General features: G+C 38.5%; 1 protein-coding gene across 3 annotated transcripts in view; it reads left to right on the top strand.

Moving 5' to 3' along the window:
- The first annotated feature begins 5888 nt into the window (after nucleotides 1–5888).
- RBM41 (RNA binding motif protein 41) overlaps nucleotides 5889–23781 on the top strand; it is a 68320-nt gene continuing 50427 nt past the window's right edge. Inside the window, exons 1-5 of one of the 3 annotated variants that reach the window (XM_029240950.1) lie at nucleotides 5903–5921; nucleotides 9005–9121; nucleotides 9684–9876; nucleotides 10578–10782; nucleotides 12669–12740. In XM_029240950.1, coding sequence (XP_029096783.1) covers nucleotides 5914–5921; nucleotides 9005–9121; nucleotides 9684–9876; nucleotides 10578–10782; nucleotides 12669–12740 — 595 coding nt within the window. In that variant the 5' untranslated portion in view covers nucleotides 5903–5913. Of the gene's footprint in view, nucleotides 5922–6011; nucleotides 6230–9004; nucleotides 9122–9683; nucleotides 9877–10577; nucleotides 10783–12668; nucleotides 12741–23781 lie in introns of those variants that run through there. The other 2 variants (XM_029240949.1, XM_029240951.1) reach the window with 2 other exon arrangements.

Below are 23781 nucleotides of genomic sequence, written 5' to 3'. Positions count from 1 at the left end.
ATGACCCTATCTTCAGCATGCTGTTTTTGGATTATACATTACCTACAAATTTTGATGGTGTTTGTTAGAGTAGTATTTACAGTTAATATTTAATCTTTGGTGGCAATAAAGGCTGCATGTATTTTTCCCCCACTTAAATATTGTGCTGTTGGGAATGATACTGTAGTTTGGCATTTAGTATTAGCAAATCAAAACTATATCAGCTCTTCTGTCTAGACAGCAGCCTATTTGATGTTGACTCTGTGTGTGCAATTCATGGCTTACTCTGCTAGATTCCATATCTTACCGGCAGCACGCATTGTCCTTTTCACTCCAACCAGATCATAAAGAAATGTTTGCCAAAAAATAGATGCCAACCAGTCTTGACTGGGTGCCTGTTAACATTCAACGTATAGTGTTAGCTACTGTAAAGTTTCTCTCCTCAAAAGAACTTACTGTCTACTTTGAGATATACTTAATACCTGTCTGTATAAAAAAACAGTATAGACAATACAAGGAAGTGTGTTATGAAGTACAGAAAGTATGCTATAGAAATTCAGAGAAGGGAGGAAGAGTTAGGATGGATTTGGGACTTGATTTAGGTTATTTAAAAAAGGGTATGGTTCAGGCAATTGGTTTATTTTTGATGTCCAGATAATCTGGTGTTTTACTTGGTTTTAGCATATGATTTATAGTTGTGGGGTTTGTGTATCTGTTTATCTGTTTTTCAAGAAAAAGCATTGTTCTTAGCTTGGAAACAGTCTGATTTCTTGTGTTTCATGTTTTACCTAAGTCATAAATAAAGGCAAAGCTCTGAAAAATAAAAGTATAACACTAAAATAAACTACTTAAAAGTTTTTGAGTGACTAAAGCTTAATTGCCTGTAATTCCTGAGCTGAATTTCTGTTGTACTGACTGAACACGAACATCCTGAAGGGTACATATTATGGAAAGAATATATTTTTGAAATGAGTATTAGTGATTTACATCACCTTATGAGTAAACCAAATATCAGAACTTACATGGCCTCTTTTTTTCCTACCCACACTTCTCAAAGTAGCAGCTTCTAATCAGGTAAGTTTTCATTACCTCTCAAAATTACAGAGACCATTTAATTTTATGGATGATTTCTGTAGGTAAACAGCTTTTGAGTATTATCTTGAGTAATCTTTAATGTTTGAATACAATATTATTATCCTAGATAAAGACATTTCCCCTATTGTTTTTGGCAATTCAACTCTTGTAGTCTGTGAATACGTTAAGTTCCACATTCAGTAAAGAGAACATAGTATATAGAAGGAAATACTGGATTTATTCTTGTCCCTGCTTAATTAACTGCACAGATAATTTCATTTGGAGCATTATCTTTTGTCTATAACATGAAAGAGTTGGACCATATGAAGATTTTCCCAACTGGAAGAAACTAGTTTTCATTTCTCACAAGTTTTTTGATTCCTTTATGTCTTCTCACTACCAGTACTTGCTTACTGTAAACTTCCTCAGTAAAATAAAGAAAGGGGAGGCTACAGTACTCCTATTGACTTTGCATTGGGAGTTCTAATATTTTTTTTCCAGGACATAAAAGAGGCATGTGATACAGAGTAAAGTAAGTCAGAAAGAGAAAAACAAATACCGCATGCTAACACATATATATGGAATCTAAAAAAAAAAAATGATTATGAAGAACCTAGGGGCAGGATGGGAATAAAGACGCAGACCTACTAGAGAATGGACTTGAGGATATGCAGACGGGGAAGGGTAAACTGGGACAAAGTGAGAGAGCGGCATGGACATATATACACTACCAAACATAAAATAGATAGCTAGTGGGAAGCAGCCGCATAGCACAGGGAGATCAGCTCGGTGCTTTGTGACCACCTAGAGGGGTGGGATAGGGAGGGTGGGAGGGAGAGAGATGCAAGAGGGAAGAGATATGGGGACATATGTATATGTATAACTGATTCACTTTGTTATAAAGCAGAAACTAACATGCCATTGTAAAGCAATTATACTCCAATAAAGATGTTTAAAAAAAAAGGCTAAAAAAAAAAAAAAAGAGGCGTGTGAATGGCAAGTGACTTCCAGGTCAATGCAGTAATACTGTGGGTTTACTGGTAGATCTCAGTGTACTGTTTGGAGCCTTGGACTAAATCGTTTTTAAGGTTCCCTCTGACTCTAGTTCTAACATGTGTCTAAAAGACATGGCATTGTTGAACAGATATTAATTAAAAGATCAGAAATAACCTATTCTTGCAAGTAATTTTAAGGCTACATTTATGTTAGGTACTGGAATCTTGAGACCCCTCTCCCCCGCAGCCGTTGTTAAAGACCAGCTAAGATATTAGCTGAAGGAGAATTCTTAAATTTGTCATGCTGACACTTTCCCAGTGCTTATCTACTTTTTTTTGTCCTCTGAAAAAGACAGCATTTATGCTATCTCATTTGGAGGATTTGAAAGACATTCACAGTTGTTTACTCTTAATATTAGATGAGTGATGCTATCCCTCTTCAAGAGAAGATTTTTGGTTTTAGCATCTTCTTTCATATGTGGAAATTATAATTGCTTCATAATGTATTCATCAGAAGTGTGCTGTGAACAAAGCACCTAAAAAGGACAAAGCCTGAAAATATGTTTATGTTAAGGAGGAACTTCTGGCTTAATTAAATTAACCTTGTTAAATTGTCAGAAAGACACATGAGGCATATTTTTCAGTTTGTCATAAACTCTTCTGGGGGTGAAATTGTGAAATTACCTCGTGCTAAGATCTCTGTGCCCATGAATAACATCTAGAAATCTCAAAGCTTTTAATATACTGTCCGATATCCTTTTGAAGTGGGGAGAGGATGCTGTGGGGAAATGGAATAGCTGTTATTCCACAGGTAATAAATTTGGCAGAGCTAGAAATAGCCTGGTTTTCCTTCTAGCGCAATTTTCTGAATATTTGTCCCTTGGTACCTACCACTCGGACTGGCTACAGTTATACACAGGTACATAGAGTACTTCCTTATGACCTTGCTTTGTAGTTGTAATTCCACTCCATGTATGTCTTTTTAGCCATTCATTCTCCACTCATCCCACCTAGTGGATTTGTAATGTAGTGTGTATCACTTCAGTACCAATAGAATGTATGTTTTATAGGAAGCTGTATACAAGTCTGGTGTGGTGGTCAGTGTAGTAATCTGTTCCACCCTTTGCCGCCTTCCCAGGGGACAGACACACTAGCAACTTTGGTGTATTCTTCCATTTCCTTGTTGATCAATGTGTCAATTGGACAGTTTGGTTGAGCAGCAGAATTCAGCCCACCACCATATAGGATTTACTTAATGCAGGTTATGTTATGACCCACACTTTGTTTTTGCTTATATTCCATCCCTGTTCTGTGCCAAAACCACAAAATGGTGCATGTTAGAGCTGCATTCATTCACCTGGGTGCTTCAAGAGCACAGTCATTTGCATATGCTAGGTCTTGGGTAACTCTAGTACTTTCCATGACATTCTCATCTGTTAGAAATTCTCAGGATAGGAAGTATGATGTCTTCCAGTATCTGCTGTTTGGTCTTACCCTCTAACTTGAGTGTGGCAATACAGACAGTTTGAATAAGTCTGAACCTACTGGATAAACTTGGAATATTTGCTCATAGATGACCACGCTGCAAGTGATTTTAAAACCATTCTTTTGGGCTTCCCTGGTGGCGCAGTGGTTGAGAGTCCGCCTGCCGATGCAGGGGACATGGGTTCGTGCCCTGGTCCGGGAGGATCCCACATGCTGCGGAGCGGCTGGGCCCGTGAGCCATGGCCACTGAGCCTGCGCGTCCGGAGCCCATGCTCCGCAACGGGAGAGGCCACAGCAGCGAGAGGCCCGCGTACCGCAAAAAAAACAAAAAACAAAAAACATTATTTTGTATAGTACTTTATAGTCACCCTATTCTGAAGAATTATTCCCATTTTACAGATGAGGAAACTGGCCTAGACCAGTTAAAGAATCTTAATGAAACTTACATAGTCTTGTAACTTGCCAAACAAAAGTTCAAGTCCAGGTTGCCTACTATGTTATATTGTCAATAACTGTGGGAACTGAGAATCCAAGCAGTGTGACCCCCCCAAACCCATGATCCTTTTCTTCTTTGGCTCTTTGTGATATAAGAAGGGTTCTCTTTAATTAAAAAATATATTGACTAGGTAATATAATCATGTGGTTCAAAATTCAAGAAATTAAAGTGAAAAGTTTTATCCCTCACCATCCAGTTCCCTTAACCCGGAATCATTTACTTATCACTGTCTTATGTTTTCCCAGAGGTATTTTATTGCCTATACAAGCAAACACATACATATATTCCTTCTTTTTTAAAAACTAAAATGGAAGAATACTATACACATCGTGCTGTACCTTGCTTTTGCACTAAATATATTTTAGAGATTGTTCAGTAGCAGTCCATAGAGAACTTTGTCATCTTTGGTACTGCTGCCTAGTTTTCCATTGAATGGATGTATAACATTCATGGATATTTAAGTTGTTTCCAATATTTTGTTATTATAAACAAGGTTGCATGACTAATTTTATATATATACAAAATTTTATAATATATATAGTTTATAAAATTGTATAGCCTATAATTAGATATGTACACATAAAATTAATTTCTTGAGGATACGTAGTATTGAGGATAAGTTGAATTCTTGCTTTAAATTGTGCATTTATGATTTAAATTGTATCCTCAAGTTGCCTTCCACAGAGGTACCAATTTATGTTTCTACCAGCAGTGTACTGAGAATGACTGTTTCCCCTCAATCTCAACAAAACAAGTGTGTTCTCAAACTTGTGGATCTTTACTAATCTGGTGGGTGAAAAATGTTATTTTAATGTACTTTTAGAAAATAAACTTTATTTTTTAAGAGAAGTTTTAGATTCACAGAAAAGTTGCATAGTACAGAGTTCTGTATTCCTCCACTCAGTTTTATTTAGTGTTAACATCTTAAATAACTCTGGTATATTTGTCACAGCTAATGATAGATGTGATAATGATAATGATAGATAGATTATTAACTAAAGTGCATAATTTATTGATATTTCCATATTTTTTTACCTAGGGCCCTTTTCTGTCCCAGGATCCCACATTACATTTGGTCATCATGTCTCCTTTGATTCTTTTGTGACAGATGCTCAGACTTTCCATGTTTTTGATAACCTTGACAGTTTTGAGGAGTACACATCAGGTATTTTATAGTCAGTGTACTTTGAAATTTACATGTCACTTGTGAGATTAAACATCTTTCTTTTCATGTACTTAAGGACATTTGTATTTCCATTTCCGGGAACTAGGAGCCCATTCTCTTAACCACTGTGTTCTACCACTCTCTTGATTCATTGTAATTATCAATAAAAACATTCATGGGCCTGAATACACGTGGGTTTCTGATTCTCAGGATAGGAAGTACAATGTCTTAGCCTCTGTTAGAGACAGAGGAGAACCATTTGTGCTAGTGATGTGGTCAAACTTGAGTCTGATCACTCTGGTAACACTGCAGAGGATGAACCAGAGGCTCGACTGGAAACAGCAGGTAGGTGGGATGCAGGATAAGAAGTCCTTGAAAGCAGAAGCAGGGTTGATAGGGACACATTTGAGGGAAATTAGAGGGGCCAGGATTTGGTGATACTGGATGAGAGAGTCAAGAAGTCAAAGGCGACTCCTAGGCTTATGAGCTGGATATTTTGGATGTTACCTTTAACCTATACAAGAAATCCAAGAGAAATACTTGAACAATTCACAATATACCGGTTGCTCAGTACGTACTCTGGGTTCCTAGCTATGCGAGACTACAATTCCCAGAGCCCTGCGCTCCACCACAATCCCCTTAGAGTCGGCCGCGCAGAGTTCTGGGACTCGAAGTCCGCGGCCTATTTACCCAAGTTAGAGCTAGGGGCCTGTGGAAACATGAAGAGGTAAGGGCTTGTCTGAGAGCAGACGGCGAAGGGAGGTCTGTTCTATCTTTTAACTCTTCAAGTGGCTTTTGTTACTTTGGGTTTGGGGTTATGTCACGTTCTGGGGACGCGGTTTCGTGTAAGCGGGAAGACAAAGGAGGAGGGAAAAGGGGAGACGGGCTGGACAGGCCTGTAGGGCGAAGTTCAGGAAGGGCCGCCGCTCCTGCCGGCCCCCGTAGGCATGTCCTCCCGGCACAGGCACCTAGGCAACGGCGCCGGCCCCGGGACGGATGCTGTGACTCCTTCCTATTTCAGACGGACCCACCCAGGTAAAAGGGTCTTGGCCGCTTGATGAAACCGGCCTGCGCCGGAGAAACGCGGGCCAGCTCCTCCCTGTCCCGCCCTACCTCCACCCCGTTCTCAGAAAGGGGCCCAGGGTGGGCGCGTTTATTCGCAGTGTTTGTGTGTTAAAGAGGACTTTCTCGGGCTCAGAGAACATGTTGCATTTTCAGGTCTTAAAGTAAGCAAGTGATACTTTGTTGTTACAAATTTAGAAGCAGGGTGCCAAACCGGTTCCACGTACTGTAAGAAAAGAAAGGCACCGCTGCGAGCGGTTCCCCCTACTGGTTCTGCAGGAAATGGCAGCTTTAACGTGGCTGGTCTTTGTTGAAAGCCTGAGCTTACAATTATTGACAGTACACAAAGACTTTTTAAAGGATCCTCATTAAATTAGTTTTGTATTCATTCTGCAAGTAGAATAATCACTCTGGAATAGAGCGCTGCATTTAAATTCTTACTGGTATAATGCTCTCCTGCACTGTCAGTTTCTGCATCTTTTTCAAAAAAAGTTTGATTTTCCTTGCCTCAAAATGACTTTTAAAAAATGTTTATGATATCTTTCATACATGCAAAATAATGTATATATACAGGTTAAGGAATAATAATAGACTCGTACTCACTACAGGCTTTAGAAACAGAACATTACCAGTATCAGTAGCATGGATGCTGTATCATTTGATAACAGCAGTATCATCGATACAGTATTCATAGAACATTACCAGTATCAGAAGTCCCTTGTGTGCCCTTCCCTGAGTGCTTCTCTTCCCTCCCTGAGGGGATCACTAGCCAGCATTTTGCGTTAATCATTCCCTTGCTTTTTTCTTTTTAAATAGTTTTATCACATACGAATTTATATCTAAACAAAGTGTTGCTAGTGTTATCCAATTTTCAACGCTACGCAGACACATATTACATGAATTTTTCTGTGACTTGCTTTTTTTCACTCCACATTTCTTTTTGAAATTCATGTGTACTGATGTATTTAGCTATGGTTTATTCATTTCAAAGCCACTTTAAACTTAACAGGAACTTTCAGAATTCTAAACAATAAGTAACGATTAAGATACTGAAAAGGAATTTTTGAAAACCCTGGGCCTATGGATACTTTAAAATTTCCCGAAGTTGGTATAAGTCTGTCTAAAGTATGGGAATCTTGCTTATAATTATGGGAGATACATCTTTTACATCTCATCATAACCCCAGTAGTAAAGGGCTACTTTTTAAGAAAGGTATTTAATATTTATTTTCGTCATGGGATTAACTCACTTTGTTTCTGTCTTTTATAATCATTTGTTGCACACTTAAATGGTCCTGCTATTTCTTTACACTCAGAGTTTTTCATTATTTAGGGTTAGTTAGCTCATATTAGCATTACCTAGATTTCTACACAGTAGTGCTTAAGCTGTAAAATGTTATGACCCCCTTGATCTTTGTTTCTATACTCCCTTCTTTGGTAATCTTCTCCTCTCTCACAGCTCCAGATCCTGACAACACAGATGACTAAAGATTTCCGTATGCAGCCTCAGACTCTTATCTATGCAACAGTTCTGCTATCACTTTCCTTTTAGCCAGTATCACATTGTCACCTCAGACTCAGTATGTCTTTGGAGCATTCCTGATACTTCATGTTGGTATTTCAATTGTAATAGGTAGTTGATTCAACACGGCTAACACAATAATGACTTCCCTTTCCCAAACCATTTAGTCCATCTGGAACTTCCTCTTTAGTTCATTGGTCCCATTTCTCAGTTACACAGCTTGAAATTCAGGGTTATCTTTCACTTCTCCCTTACCCCTACCTTCAAAAGGCCTTTCTCATCTAACCCTTCCTTTCAATTTCTATTACCACTCCAGTTTGTACTTTCATCACCTTATGCTTGATAAATTATAGTTTCCTAACTAGTTCTTCTGGTTTCTTTCTTACTATTCCATACTATTCCATAAGGCTTATTATAACCACATTCATTTTCCTAAACCATCGCTTGTACCATGTCACTTAACTATCTAATAAATTGCTTTCTACTACGTGTACATTAAGGTCCAGACCTCTTAGTTGGTGTATTTAAGGCCATTCACAATCTGAGTCTAATTACCCTTCCGACATGATCTCCCAAGGCTCCCATACATGAATGCCAGCTAAATTGAACTTCTTTTTATCCCCCAGAACATATTTCTGTCTCTTCATACTCGTTCTCCCTGTTCTTTCCTTCATCATACTCAATCCTTCAAATGCCAGTGTAAGAATTACCTTTCCCAAGTCTTCATTTACTACCTTGCCTCCCAATTATCTTTCTTCTGTGAACTACTGATTTGGCATATGCTTCATAAAGAAGATATAAAAGATATAAAATCTTTCTTCCTCTCTCTCTCCCTCTGTCCCTCTCTCTCTCCCTGTCCTTTTCCCTCTCCCTCTCTCTCCCTCCCTCCCTCCCTCCCTCTCCCTCTCTCTCCCCCTCTTCCCCTCTGCCCCGCACATGCACTCAACACATACGTATCTGTTACCTTTCCCTAAATAAATTGCAAGTTTTTTGATGATAAAGACTCTGTCTTGAATATCTTTGACTCCATCACTACCTAGCACAGTGCATTCATTGTGTGTAAACAGGTATTTAGTTAATGTTCGTGGAATGAATGATAAAGGACAACAAATAGAGAAGTGTCTTTGAACAAATGGGATCACTAATGGTAAATAATATAGATAAAGAATATATTTTGAGATTAACTGTCTCTTCTACTTTCCACATATATTCTTGTATCTATTCCAGGGTAAATAGCTGTGTGAAGAGTGATGAGCATGTCCTGGAGGAGCTGGAAACAGAAGGGGAGAGGCAGCTGAAAAGCCTCCTTCAGCATCAACTTGATACCAGTGTCTCCATTGAGGAGTAGGTATTGGTTTTGCAAACAGACTATCATAGACCCTCACCTCCAGGTGACAGACGCCTCTTAAAGTCTGGATGTAACACTCCTCTCCCAGCCCGCTTTCCTTGGCAAACTTCTACTTATTAGGCAGCGTTTTACTTCTGTGTCTCTTCCTCTAGGAAGCCTCTCATATCCCACTCCGTCTGGGCTAAGTACCTTTCCTGTATCTTCCTTTAACATACATAGCACTTATAATCCAGTATTATCATTGCCTGTTTACTTGCCTCTCTTCTACAGTTCTTCCACAAAAGCAGAAACTGTTTTTATCTTTTTTACTGTTTAATCCTCAGTACCTGGCACAGTCTCTGATGCGTAGTAGGTACCCAATAAATAAATATTTGATTCAGTCATTAGTCCTGGATTATTGGTGGAGTTCCATATCATTACAGTGGTGCTTCAGCCTAGAAATAGTATGTGAGAGAGAAATTGCCACTGAGTTTCATTGTGCCTCTTAATGGCGAGCCCCATTTCTGTGAATTGTGGTAACTTGAAGATGTTCTTACTCTCTTCCTGCTTGTTTTGCAGATGTGTATCTAAGAAAGAGAGCTTTGCTCCTGGTACTATGTACAAGCCCTTTGGGAAGGAAGCAGCTGGGACTATGACTTTGTCCCAGTTCCAGACACTGCATGAGAAGGACCAGGAGACTGCTTCTCTCAGGGAACTAGGGCTTAGTGAGACAGAAATCTTGATTTGGAAGAGCCATGTTTCAGGTGAAAAGGTGAGTGGGGCAAATTTTTTCTGGAGAACAAAAAGTAAGATCTTTTCATTTTGGTACTGGGAACCTTTTCATTTTTAGTTCTCACAACACTGAGCTTTGTGTCTGAATCTTTTTTGGTTTTTAGGATAGGGACCTTGGTAAAAGAGAAGCTGCTCCTTGACTTTTTTTTTTTTTTTTTTTTTTTTTTGCGGTACGCGGGCCTCTCACTGTTGTGGCTTCTCCCGTTGCGGAGCACAGGCTCCAGACGTGCAGGCTTAGCGGCCATGGCTCACGGGCCCAGCCACTCCGTGGCATGTGGGATCTTCCCAGACCGGGGCACAAACCTGTGTCCCCTGCATCGGCAGGCGGACTCTCAATCACTGCGCCACCAGGGAAGCCCCTGCTTCTTGACTTTTTTTCCCCTAAACAAATGGGATTTTATTTTATTTTTTTTAATTTTATTTATTTATTTTTGGCTGTGCCACGTGGCTTGTGAGATCTCATTTCCCTGACCAGATGTTGAACCCGTGCCCTCGGCAGTGAAAGTGCAGAGTCCCAACCACTGGAGCGCAGGGTATTCCTGCTCCTTGACTTCTTAGCTAACATGTCTGTAAATGACCATTTCTGGGCCCTGATCATTTTCTTTCTTGTTTAAGGCATCAGATTGTCACTTTTAGGGTGTGTCCTCTGTGATATATGCCATCTCATTTCTCTTATTTCAGAGGGCGAGACTTAGGGCAACCCCTGAAGCGATACAGAACCGTCTTCAAGATATTGAGGAAAGAATCTCAGAGCGTCAGCGCATCCTTTGCCTGCCACAGAGATTTGCAAAGAGCAAACAGCTGACCCGGCGAGAAATGGAAATAGAAAATTCTTTATTTCAGGGAGCTGATCGTCACTCCTTCCTCAAGGCTCTTTATTACCAAGGTATGTGATCGCCACTGACTTGATATGTTCTTTCACTGACAGGAAGATTTAACATCAGGGCATTAACTATGAAGAGTTAGTGAAGGGAGTAGGGGAAAGATGAACTATTGCTACTCTTGAGGAATGTATAGTCCCTTGAGAAAGACAAATATGTACCTAGTTAATTGCAGTACAACATGAAAATTGCTATTGTAGAGACGTGAATAAAATGCTGAGGGGACACAGGGATAGAACATCTAAGTCTAACTGGGGGAGTCAGGAGTTGACATTTGTACCAAGTCTTGACTGATCAACAGGCACTTGTCAGGTAAATAGTGGGGAGAGGGCATTACAGATAGTGGGTGAGTAGGAATAGGATTGTGAAAGAACCTGGTGTGTCTAGGGAACAGTGAAAAGTTCAGTGTGGCAGGAAGTATAGGACACAGTGAGGACTGACAGGAGATGACGCTGGAAAGGTAGGTGAGGCTAGATTGTGAAGGGTCTTTAGGTAGAACTATAAACTAGCACAAAATATATAGATAAATGGTGTGTCTCTTAACCAGAAAGAATGGGTTTAACAGGTAAGTTTTGCTAGGCACTGTGGAAGGTATGCAGAAGTTTAAGAAATGGTTCCTGACTTTGTGCCAATTGCTGGTTGGAGAGAGAAACATATAACATTTAGTAACAATGCTAGATACAGTTGTTAAGGGCTGTAGGAGTTCAGAGGAGGGAAAGGCCACTGTGCATTGACTGGCATTACTGAACATGGCCTCTCAGAGGAGGTAAAATTTAAATGTTCTAATAATACCACCAAGTCTTCAGGAGAGGGAAAGGCATTTCACTAGCAGCAGTTGTCGCAAGCACTATGGCATGTTTGGAGTTGTCGTGAGAGACAAGGTTAGAAAGGAAGCTAAAATTTTTGAACTTTATTTGGCAGGTAGTATAGACCTATACAGAGTTCGTTATTCAGTTAGTCATTTTGGATATGGTTAAAGGTCTTTGAGCCAGGGGTAACATGATAAAAGCAGTATTTGAAAGTGATTAATCTAGTGGCCAGTAAGTAGGATGCACGAAAGGGAGAACTGGAAGCAGGGAGAACAATTTAGGAGGCATTACAGTCATTTCAGCAGGAAGAGCTGACTAGGATGATGGCAATGGAATTGGAAAGAGAAGTAGGTATGATTATAAGAGACATTACAAAAGAAGAATTGGTAAAACTTGTTGACTGAGAATGAAGGTCAGTGGAGAGAAATGTGTCAAAGATAGCCCAGGTGCTTCAACGCTGTGTAATTTAACAGTCGGCAAAATTAAGGAAGCCTTTATGGGGAAATTTTGAGGAAAGATGATGAGTTTGATTTTAAACGTGTTAAATTTGTGAGACCGCAGGATCATCAAATGCAGATATCGAGGAGGCTGTTGGAAATGCAGCAGTGAAGCTCAGGGGAGAGGGCACAACTAGATCCATAGAATTGGGGCTCATCTATGCTTAGACCATAGGTAAAGCCAACAGAATGAATGAATGATTTGTTAGAGACAGAGAGACCATAGACATGGAAGAGCAGTGGTGAAGGAAGGAAAGAAAGAATGAACAAACAGCCTTTGGTGGAGAGACATTATAGCATACTGATTAAGAACATGGGCTCTGGAGGCAGACTGCTGGGAACATCCTGGCTCCCCCCGCTTACTAGCTATAAGATGTTGGCAAGTTACCGCTCTATGCTTCATTTTCTTCATGAGAATATTAATGAGAATATTAATAGTAGCTATGTTTTAGGGTTGTTAGGAGAATTAAGAGAGGTAATACATGTGAATCACTTAAAGCAGTACCTGGTATTTGGGGTGGGTGGGTGGTATATGAATCTGTTCTGTTTCCTATCTTTGAAACTCCTTGCTTTACACCTTCACAGCATACCACAAAAAGACAAGTGCAGACAAGTACATGACCTCAATGAAGAGGAAGATAAAATTAGGCACAAAAGGCAAGTCGAGAGTTTTCTTACAGTGTTAGATTTAGGAATGTAACCTAGGGTCCCAGACTTCTAAGTTGAGTTCTTATTTAATTCCATATTCAGTATATGACAATGTTTATAGGACATGATCCACAGGGAGCATATTATCCTGATACAGAATATTAAAGAGAGGAGTTAGTAGAAGTTGTAATAAAGCTTTTACATTTAGTGTTGTTGATATTTTTCTCTATACCTTTAAGTTATTATACCAGACATAAAATGACCTTAATGAATTTTAGATCCTATTTTGTAACTAATTCTGAATACTTTTATTAATCAGTAACGTATAACTATTGATGATGATATAATAGCTAATATTTTATTTTTGAAATGAACTTAAAATTGCCTGTTTATTTGGGGGGGGGCTATGTGTACAATTCTGTGAATTGTAAATCGTGTAAATCACATAGATTCATGTAACCACCACCACAATCAGGATAGAGAACAGCTCTGTGGCCCTCAAACTTCCTCATACTATCCATTGATAGTCACTCCCAACTCCACCCATAATCCCTGGCAATCACTGATCTATTCTCCATCACTGTGATTTTGTCTTTTAGAGAACGTCATATGAATGGAATCATACAATATGTAATCTTTTGAGAGTGACTTCTTTCACTCAGCATAGTGCCTTTGAGATTCATCCAAGTTGTTGTGTTATCATTCATTTTGCCGAGTAGCGTTCCATTGTATGAATGTTCCAAAGTTTGTCTATCCATTCACCCATTCAAGTGCATTTGGGCTGTTTCCAGGTTGTGGTGATTATGAATAATACTGATATGAATATTCTTGTACAGGCTTTTGTGTGAACATAAAATTTTTATTTCTCTAAGGTAAATATCTAGGAGTGGGATTACTGGGTCATATGGTAAGTGTTTGTTTAACTTTATAAGAAACTGCCAAACCATTTTCCAGAGTGGCTGAACCATTTTGCATTTTCACCAGCAATGTATGAGAGTTCCAGTTGCTCTACATCTTTGTCAGCATTTGGTATTGTTGGTATTTATTTTAGTTATTCTAATAGCTGTGAAGTCTTATCTCATTGTAGTTTTAATTTGCATTTCCTTAATGGCTAACGATGTTGAACATCTTTTCATATGCTTATTTGCCATCCTTATATCCTGTTGCTAAAGTGTCAGTTCAAATCTTTTGCTGTTTTTTAACTGAGTTGTTAATTTTTTCCTGATGACTCTTGAGAGTTGTTTATGTATTCTAAACACAATTCTCTGTTGGATATATGATTTGCAAATATTTTATCCCAGTGTGTAGCTTGCCTTTTCATTCTCTTAACAGTGTCTTTTGCAGAGCAAACTTTCTTTTATTGTGGTAAAATATACCTAACATAAAACTGACCATTTTAACTATTTTTTAAGTGTATTAAGTATATTCACATTGTTCTGCAACAATTGTAACCATCCATCTCCAGAACTTTTTCATCTTCCCAAATGGAAACTTTTTACCCATTAAACACTAACTCCCCATTCTCCCTTTCCCTCATCTCCTGCCAACCACCATTCTGCTTTCTGTCTCTATGAATTTGAATACTCTAGGTACCTCATGTAAGTGGAATCATAACAGTGTCTTTTTGTGTCTGGCTTATTTCACTTAGCATAATGTCTTCAAGGTCATCTATGTTGTAGCATGTATCAGAATTTCCTTCCTTTGTAAGGCTAAACACTATTCCATTGTATGTATCTACCACATTTTGTTTATCTATTCATCTGTCAATAGACCCTTGTGTTGCTTCTACCTTTTGGCTATTGAGAATAATGTTGCTGTGAACCTGGATATACAACTATCTGTTCCAGTCCCTACCTTCAATTCTTTTGAATATATACACAGAAGTGAAATTGCTGGATCATATGGTAATTCTATGTTTAATCCTTTGAGGAACCACCATACTGTTTATAGAGGCTATACCATTTTAAATTCATACCAGCAATGTACAAGGGTGTCTTTTGCCCATTTTTTAGATAAGTTGTTTGTTTGTTGTTGAGTTGCAGTTCTTTATGTATTCTGGATATTACTCCCTTATCAGATATATGATTTGCAAATATTTTCTTCGATTCTGTGGGTTGCCTTCTTAGTCTGTTGATAGTGTCCTTTGATGCACAAAAGTTTTTATTTTTGATGAAGTCCAATTTGTCAATTTTTTTTTGTTCCCTGTGCTTCTGGTGTTATATCCAATAAATCACTGTCAAATCTAATGTCATAAACCTTTTTTCCTATATTATCTTCAGAGAGTTTTATAGTTTTAGCTCTTATGTTTAGGTCTTTGATCCATTTTGAGTTAACTTTGTTTATGATATAAAGGGTCCAAATTCATTTTTGCATGTTTGATATCCAGTTTTTCCAGTACTACTTGTTGAAACGACTGCCTTTCCCCATTGAATGGTCCTAGCATACTCTCTGAAAATCATTTGACTGTAAATGAAAGAGTGTATTTCTAGGCTCTCCATTCTATTCCATTGGTATGTATGTCTGTCTTTATGCCAGTACCACACTGTTTTAACTACTGTAGATTTGTAATAAGCTTTGAAATCAGGAAGTGTAAGACCTCCAACTTTGCTCTTCTTTTTCAAGATTGTTTTAACTGTTTGGGTCCCTTGAGATTCCATATGAATTTTAGGATGGATTTTTCTTTTTCTTTTTCGGCCATGCTGGGCAGCTTGTGGGATCTTAGTTCCCCGACCAAGGATCCAACCCAGGCCCACGGCAGTGAAAGCACTAAGTCTTAACCACTGGACCACCAGGGAATTCCTGGATTTTTCTATTTCTGCAAAAAACGTCATTGGTATTTTGATAGGATTGTTTTGAATTTGTAGATCACTTTGGGCAGTACTGACATCTTAACAATATTAAGTCTTCAATCCATGAACACGGAATGTCTTTGCATTTATTTCATTTATTTGTATCTTTAATTTCTTTCAGCAACATATTGTAGTTTTCAGTGTACAAATTTTTTTGCATTAATGCAAATATTTTAAATTTTGATACAGTCCAGTTTACGCATTTTTTCTTTCATGGATTGTGCTTTTTTTATGTCTAAGAACTCTGTCTAATACCAGATTATGAAAAAGGATTTATTCCTTTACTTTCTCTTTTTTTAAACCTTATTTTTTATTTTTATTTTAAATTTTTGGCTGCATTGGGTCTTCGTTGCTGCACATGGGCTTTCTCTAGTTGCGGCGAGCAGTGGCTACTCTTTGTTGCAGTGCGCGGCCTTCTCATTGCGGTGGCTTCTCTTGTTGCAGAGCAGGGCTCTAGGCATGCGGGCTTCAGCAGTTGCAGCACGTGGTAGTTGTGGCTCACGGGCTCTAGAGCGTGGGCTCAGTAGTTGTGGTACACGGGCTTAGTTGCTCTGCAGCATGTGGGATCTTCCTGGACCAGGGCTTGAACCCATGTCCCCTGCATTGGCAGGCAGATTCTTAACCATGGCACCACCAGGGAAGCCCTATTCCTTTATTTTCTTCTAACAGTTTTATGGTTGTATATTTTACGTTTAGATCTATGATCCACTTTGACTTACTTTTTACATAAGGTGTGAGGTTTATGTTAAAGTTCACTTTTTTGCTTATGAATGTCCAATTATTCCAGTACCAATTGTTGAAAAGAGTATTCTTTCTTCATTTACTTGTCTTTACATTTTTGTCAGAAGTCAGTTGACCATATATTTGTGTTAATAATTAACATCATAGTTAATGGTGAAAGACTGAAATCTTCCTTCCAATACCAGGAATAAGACAAAGATGTCTACTCTCACCACTTCTATTTACAGTGGAATGAAATTAGAAATCAATAATAGAAGGACGTTTAGGAAATTTACAAATATGTGGAAATTATACAACACTCTACTGAATAACCAAGGGATCAAAAAGAAGTTAAAAGGGACATTAGAAAATACTTTGAGATGAATGAAAAAAAATAACAAAACTTAAGGAATGCAGTAGAAGCAGTACTTAAGGGGCTATCTAAAGCTGTAAATGCCCATATTAATAAAGGAGAAAAGTCTCAAATTTATAATCAAAACTTCCACCTTAAGAAACTACAAAACTTTGTCCAAACCCACAGAATATACAATACCAAGAGTAAATGGTAATGTAAACTATAGACTTGGGGTGATTATGATGTGTCAGTGTAGGTTCATCATTTATAACAAATGTCCCACTCAGGTGAGAGATACTGATAATGAGGGAGGCTGAGCATGTGTGGGGGCAGGGGAGCATGTGGGAAATCTCTGTAACTTCCCCTCAATTTTGCTGTGAACCTACAGCTTCTCTAAAAAAATAAAGTTTAATGAAAACAAAACTACAAAAAGAGGAGCAAACTAAACCCACATCAAGCTTAAGGAAGGAAATAATAAAGATTAGAGCAAAAATAAATGAAAAAAAGAATTAAAAAATAGAGAAAATCAAGAAAACCAAAAGTTGGTTCTGTGGAAAGATCAACAGAATTCACAGTCCTTTAGCTAGACTTACCAAGGAAAAAAGGGAGACTCAAATTTCTTGTACCCTGTTCTACTTTGATTCTTTTTTGCATGGAATATCTTTTTCCATCCTTTTACTTTCAACCTTTTTTTTTTTAAACAAAACAAACCAAAAAAAAGTGTGTCTCCTGTAGACAGCAAATAGTTAGATCATGTTTTCTTTTTTAAATCATTTTTTAATCCATTCTTCCAATTATGTAGAGTGTTAATTTATATTTAATGCATTTAAGTGGAGTCTGTTGTTAAGGTAGGATTTACATCTGCCATTTTGCGATTTATTTTCCGTATGTCTTGTATCTTTTGTTCCTCTATTATTCAGTTTATTCCTTCACGTTAAATAAGTTTTTACAGTATGTCATTTTAATTAACTTGTTGCTTCTGTTACTTTCTGTTACTCTTTTAGTAATTGCCCTGGGAATTATAATTAACACCTTAGCTTAAACAAATTTGTATTAAAGTGCCAACTTAATTTCAATAATATTAAAAAACTTTGTTCCTTTTTAGCTCTGTTCTCTCCTTCCTCCTTTGTATTATTATTGTCATACAAATGACATCCTTCTAGATTTTAAGCCCACCAACAGAGTTTTATAATTATTGCTTTACACAGTTATCTTTTAAGTCAGATGGAACAAGAGTTACAAGGACAAAAATGTTTATACTGTCTTTAATGTTTACCTATGTAGTCAAATTTACTAGTGTCTTTGTGTGAATTTGAGTTACTGTTTAGTGTCCATTTATTTCCGTCTGAAGGACTCCCTATAGTTTTTCTCATAGGGCAGATCTTCTACTGGTGAACTCTGTCAGTTTATGTTTATCTTGGGATGTTTTAATTTCTCCTTTAGTTTTAAACTATAGTTTTTTGCTGGACATTGAATTTTTGGTTGGCAATCTTTTTCTTTTAGCAGATAAAATATGTCATCTCATTGCCTTTTGGCCCCTTGTAATTTCTATTGAGAAGTCAACTAATAATCTCAGGACCCCTTGTCCATGGTGAACCTCTTTTTTCTCACTGCTTTCAAGATCCATTTTTCATCTTTTGCTTTTGACAGTTTGACTACTTGTCTTAGTGTCTCTTTGGACATACTCCACGTAGGTATCTTCGTGTTTATCCTACTTGGAGTCTGTCGAGGTTCTATGATGTATGGATTAATGTTTTTCATCAATTTGGGGAAGCTTTCAGCCATTAACTCTTTACCCCTTCTTCTTCTTCTGAGACTCCATTATGCATGTGTTGGTATGCTTGCTGGTCTCCCATAGGTCCCCAAGGCTCTATTATTTTTTCTTCATTCTTTTTTCTTTCTGCTCCTCAAATTTAGTAATCTTCGTCAGATGAGGTAGTTGACATATCTTCAGGTTTAATGATTCTTTCTTCTGTCAACTCAGATCTCCTGTTGAGCCCCTTTAGTGTATTTTTCATTTCAGTTATAGTACCGTTCAACTTGAAAATTTCTATTTGATTCTTTATTATAACTTCTATCTTTATTTTTATTCTCTGTTTGGTAAGATATTCTGAAATATTCTTTTATTTCTTTATAAAATGATTTCCTATAATTGTTTGAATAACTTATGATAACTGATTTAAAGTTTTTTCTTGAGAAGCCCAATGTGCTTCCTCAGGGGAGTTTCTATCAGCTCTTTCTTTTTTCCTGTGTATGGACCATACTTTCTTGGTTTTGGGGGGTTTCGTTTTGTTTTTCTCAGTGTCTTTGTCTTAGTCATCTCAGGCTGCTATAACAAAGTACCATAAACTGGGTGACTTATAAACAACAGATATTTATTTCTCACAGTTCTAGAGGCTGGAAATCTAAGATCAGGGTTCCAGCATGAACAGGTTCCGATGAGAGCCCTCTTCTGGGTTGCAGACTGCTGAATTCTTGTTGGATCCTCACATGGTAGAGAGCAGAGAGAGGAACCAAGCTCTGATGACTCTTATAAAGGCACTAATCCCATTCCTGAGGGTTTCACTCTCAGGACCTCATCTAATCCTAATTACTACTCAGACATCCCCATCTCCTTTTATCATCACACTGAGGTGTAGGGATTCAAGATACGAATTTTGGGGGGACACAAATATTCAGTCCATTACAGTCTTATAATTTTTTTTGTTGAATATTAGACATTTAAAATGATATTATGTGACAACTCTGAAAATCAGTCAACCCCTCCCCACCCAGTGTTTGTTGTTGTTGCTATTTGTTTGTTTAGTGATGTTCCTGGACCAATTCTGTCAATTTTGAATTCTTTGTCATGTAAAGCCGCTGAAGTCTCTGTCCAGTTAGCATAGTGGCCCACTAATGATCGGAGAGTTTTTCTTAAATGTCTTGAATCAAGAACTCTACCAGCCTTTACCAAGGCGCTGTGTATGTGTGTGTCTGTGTGTGTGTGTGTGTGTGTGTGTGTGTGTGTCTGTGTGTATCTGTGTGTGTGTGTGTCTGTGTGTATTGGGTCACTCCTTCAGTGCTCAGGCGGGCAGTTTGCAACTCGGTCTTCAACTTCACTTCCTGCTTATGCAGAGCCTCAAGATCAGTCATAAGTGAGAGATTAGTGACTTCTCAGGCCCTCACTTTCCTTGGCATATGCATAGCCCTGCATGTGTACCTTACCTTCTAGAGTCCCAGGAATATGTCTGAACATTTCAAAGCCCCCTATGGATATCTCATTCCCTATTTTTCTTTCTTTTTTTTTAAATTGTGGTAAGAATACAACATGAGATCTACCCTCTTAACAAACTTTTAAGTGTACAATACAGTATTGTTAACTATAGGCATAATGTTGTACAGCAGATCTTTGGAACTTAAGTCATCTCATATTATTGAAACTTTATAACCATTGAATAGTAACTCCCCATTTTCCCCTTTCCCCTGGCAACAACCATTATACTCTTGGCTTTGATATTTGTGATTTCAATTCTTTTGGATAAATACTCAAAAGTGGGATTGCTTTATCATATGGTATTTCTATTTTTAATCTTTTGTGGAACCTTCATACTGTTTTCCATAGCAGTCATACTATTTTACATTCCCACCCAAAGTGTACAAAGGTTCCAGTTTTCCAGATCCTCACCAACGCTTGTTATCTCTTATCTTTTTGATAATAGCCATCCTTACAGGTGTGAGATGATATCTCATTGTGGTTTTGATTTGCATTTCCCTGATGATTAGTGATGTTGAGCACCTTTTCATATACCTATCGGCCATTCATATATCTTCTGTGAAGAAGTGTCTATTCAAATACTTTGCCCATTTTTTAATCAGGTTTTATTTTTATGCCATTGAGTTGTAGGTGTTTCCTATATGTTTTGGATATTAACCTCTTATCAGATATGTGGTTTGCAAATACAGTCGACGCTTGAATAACACAGGGCTTAGGGGCACTGACCCTTCGAGCAGTCAAAAATCCATGTATAACTTTATATTCAGCCCTCCATATCCATGGTTCCACATCTACAGATTCATTCAACCACAGGTCTTGTAGTACTATAGTATGTATTTAGTGAAAAAAAAATCTGCATTAAGTGAACCTGTGCAGTTCAAACTGGTGTTGTTAAAGAGTCAGCTGTATTTTCTCCCATTCTATAAGTTGCCTTTTTACTCTGTTAATTTTTTCTTTTGCTATGCTAAAGCTTTTTAGTTTGACGTAGTCCCACTTCTCTGTTTTTGCTTTTGTTACCTATGTTTTGGAGGTTATATCCAATAAATCATTGCCAATACCAATGTCAAGAGGCTTTTCCCCTGTGTTTTCATCTAGGAGTTTTAGAGTTTCAGGTCTTATTTTTAAGTCTTTAATCCATTTTGTTTTGTTTTGTTTTGTTTTTGTGGTACGCGGGCCTCTCACTGTTGTGGCCTCTCCCGTTGCGGAGCACAGGCTCCGGACGCGCAGGCTCAGCGGCCATGGCTCACGGGCCCAGCCACTCCGCGGCATGTGGGATCTTCCCGGACCGGGGCACGAACCCATGTCCCCTGCATCATCAGGTGGACTCTTAACCACTGCACCACCGGGGAAGCCCAATCCATTTTGAATTGAGTTTTGTGAATGGCATAAGATAAGGGTCCAGTTTCACTTTTTTGCACAAGGATATCCACTTTTCACCATTTGTTGAAGGGACTATCCTTTCCCCATTGTGTATTCCTGGCACCCTTGTCAAAGATCAGTTGACCATACATGTGTAGTTTATTTCTGGGCTGTCTATTCTTTTCCACTGGTTCATACATCTGTCTTTAAGCCACTACCATACTGTTTTAGTTGCCATAGCTTTGTAGTATATTTTGAAAGCAGGAAGTGTGATTTCCCTATGTTTCATATTCCTTATGTTTCCTTTTAAGTTTTTTTTTTGTCAGCCTCTTGTTAGCTCCAACTGATAATGCCATCTCAAGCAGCTGCAGTGTTAAACAAGCCCCACTGATTGGTTTTGACATGATCTAGGGATGGGCTGTTCCACAGAGTGAGATATGAACCAAGTCAAAGACAAACCCTCAGAGTGTAGCTTTTCATTGAGGTGCTAGGAAAGTCAAACAGTGACAGTTCTCTGAGGATGGTGCTTTTGGGGAGCACCACCAGAACTGCTCTGCTTCCTCTAGTGTCAGTTAGGCTGCTGTTTTTCACAACTATCATAGTGGCTACTGAAAAACTGGAGAGAGGGAAATGGGATTATGGAAGTTAAAGTGCCACAAATCTTAGTATTCTGACTGCTACTCAGCTGTTTTTCTTGAATAGCTGTTCCTCATATTGTTGCAAGCCTTTACTTAATTTCCAGACTTATCAAAAGTTTGATTTTGACAACTTTTGCTGGTGTTCTTTTTGCTTTTATGGAGCAGCAGATTTTCAGAGGTCCTTACTCCAACATTCCAGAATTGCTTTCTCTCCATTTTACTTTTATCCTATCTATATTGTTATATTTGAAAGTGAGTTTCATATTTTGAAAAAAGCGAGTTTCTTAAAGAATGTAGGTGGGTCCTTTTTTTTTCACTTCTTTATTGAGATGTATTTTACATACCATAAAACTCATTTTAAATGTACAATTCAGTGGTTTGTAGTAAATTTAACAGAGTTGTTCAACCATTACCACAGTCTAATTTTAGAACATTTTCATCACCCCAGAGATTGTTCTCAGTCACTGTTTCTACTTCCAGCCCAGGCAGCCACTGGTCTACTGTCTGTCCCTATGGATTTGCCTATTCTGGACATTTCATATAAATGGAATCATATAATATATGGCCTTCTTTAACTTAACACAATGTTTTAATTATGTCTAGAACTAGTACTTTTCCCAGTACTGAGGGATTTCCCAGTACCAATGGACTTTGTGTGTAAGCTGAAGACATCTTCAACAGTCAGCTAAGCAGTTGATAACTCCATTGTAGCCTTTACTCCCTGCTTGTGCAGAAACTCAATATTAGTCAGTGGTGAGAGCTTACGGATTTTTCAGGTCTTTCCTGAGCACACACAAAGCTCTGGCCATGTGGACAGTCCTGTGCACATGTATGGCCTTCTAGATTCCTAGAAATATGTCGGAGCTTTTCAGAGCCCCCTAAGGACATTTTATTCCCTAGGATTTCCTTCTAAGCTTTTTGGTTAGCCTATTGTTTGTCTCAGCTACACCACCTCAGCTAGCCAGAAAATTCAACAACTGCCTCTGATTGTTTTTGACAGAAGTTCTCAGGAAAAAGGCTGTTAGCACTGGATGAATTTTGAGCTGAGTCAGATAAAGAGAATGTTGCTTGTGTGATCTTCCAGGGAACCACTAGACAGATCAAGTAATGACAGTTCTCTGGGAATGGGGCTTTAAAGGAACTCCAACTCTGTTCTTTCTTCTTCAGCGGTTGCCAGGCTGCCGGTTTCACTGTGATTTGGGGTTGTTGGTCTTCAAGGTTACTACCGACATGAGAGAAAGGGATGAGAAAAAGGCAAGTTAAAATGCCACAAAACTTATTATTCTTTTTTTTTTAAAAAACTTATTATTCTTACTGATATTCAGCTATGTTTTTTCAATAAATGTTTCCAAGATTGGTTAATTTTCAGAGTTCTGAAAAAGTTGATTCTGACATTTCTGCCAGTGTTCTCATTGCTTTTATGGCAAGAGAAATTTAAGAGGTTCTTTTTTATTTTTTTGGCTGTGCTGGGTCTTTGTTGCTGCGTGCAGGCTTTCTCTAGTTGCAGCAAGGGGGGCTACTCTTCGTTGCAGTGTGCGGGCTTCTTATTTCGGTGACTTCTCTTATTGTGGAGCATGGGCTCTAGGTGTGTGGGCTTCAGTAGTTGTGACACGTGGGCTCAGTAGTTGTGGCTCGTGGGCTTTAGAGCACAGGCTCAGCAGTTGTGGCACACGGGCTTAGTTGCTCTGCGGCATGTGGGATCTTCCCGGACCAGGGCTTGAACCCGTGTCCCCTGCATTGGCAGGCGGATTCTTAACCACTGTGCCACCAGGGAAACCCCAAGAGGTTCTTAACTCTGTCATTTTCACTGACGTCCCCTTTCTTAACAGCATTTTCTGAAGCTTGAGAGTTTGTGATTTTGGTGAAGTCTAAGTTT

The sequence above is a fragment of the Monodon monoceros genome, unplaced genomic scaffold (assembly GCF_005190385.1).
Source record: "Monodon monoceros isolate NGI ecotype Baffin Bay Population unplaced genomic scaffold, NGI_Narwhal_1 Super_Scaffold_22, whole genome shotgun sequence".
In the NCBI taxonomy this organism is placed as follows: domain Eukaryota; kingdom Metazoa; phylum Chordata; class Mammalia; order Artiodactyla; family Monodontidae; genus Monodon; species Monodon monoceros.
This window is presented reverse-complemented; position numbering and strand designations above follow the sequence as displayed.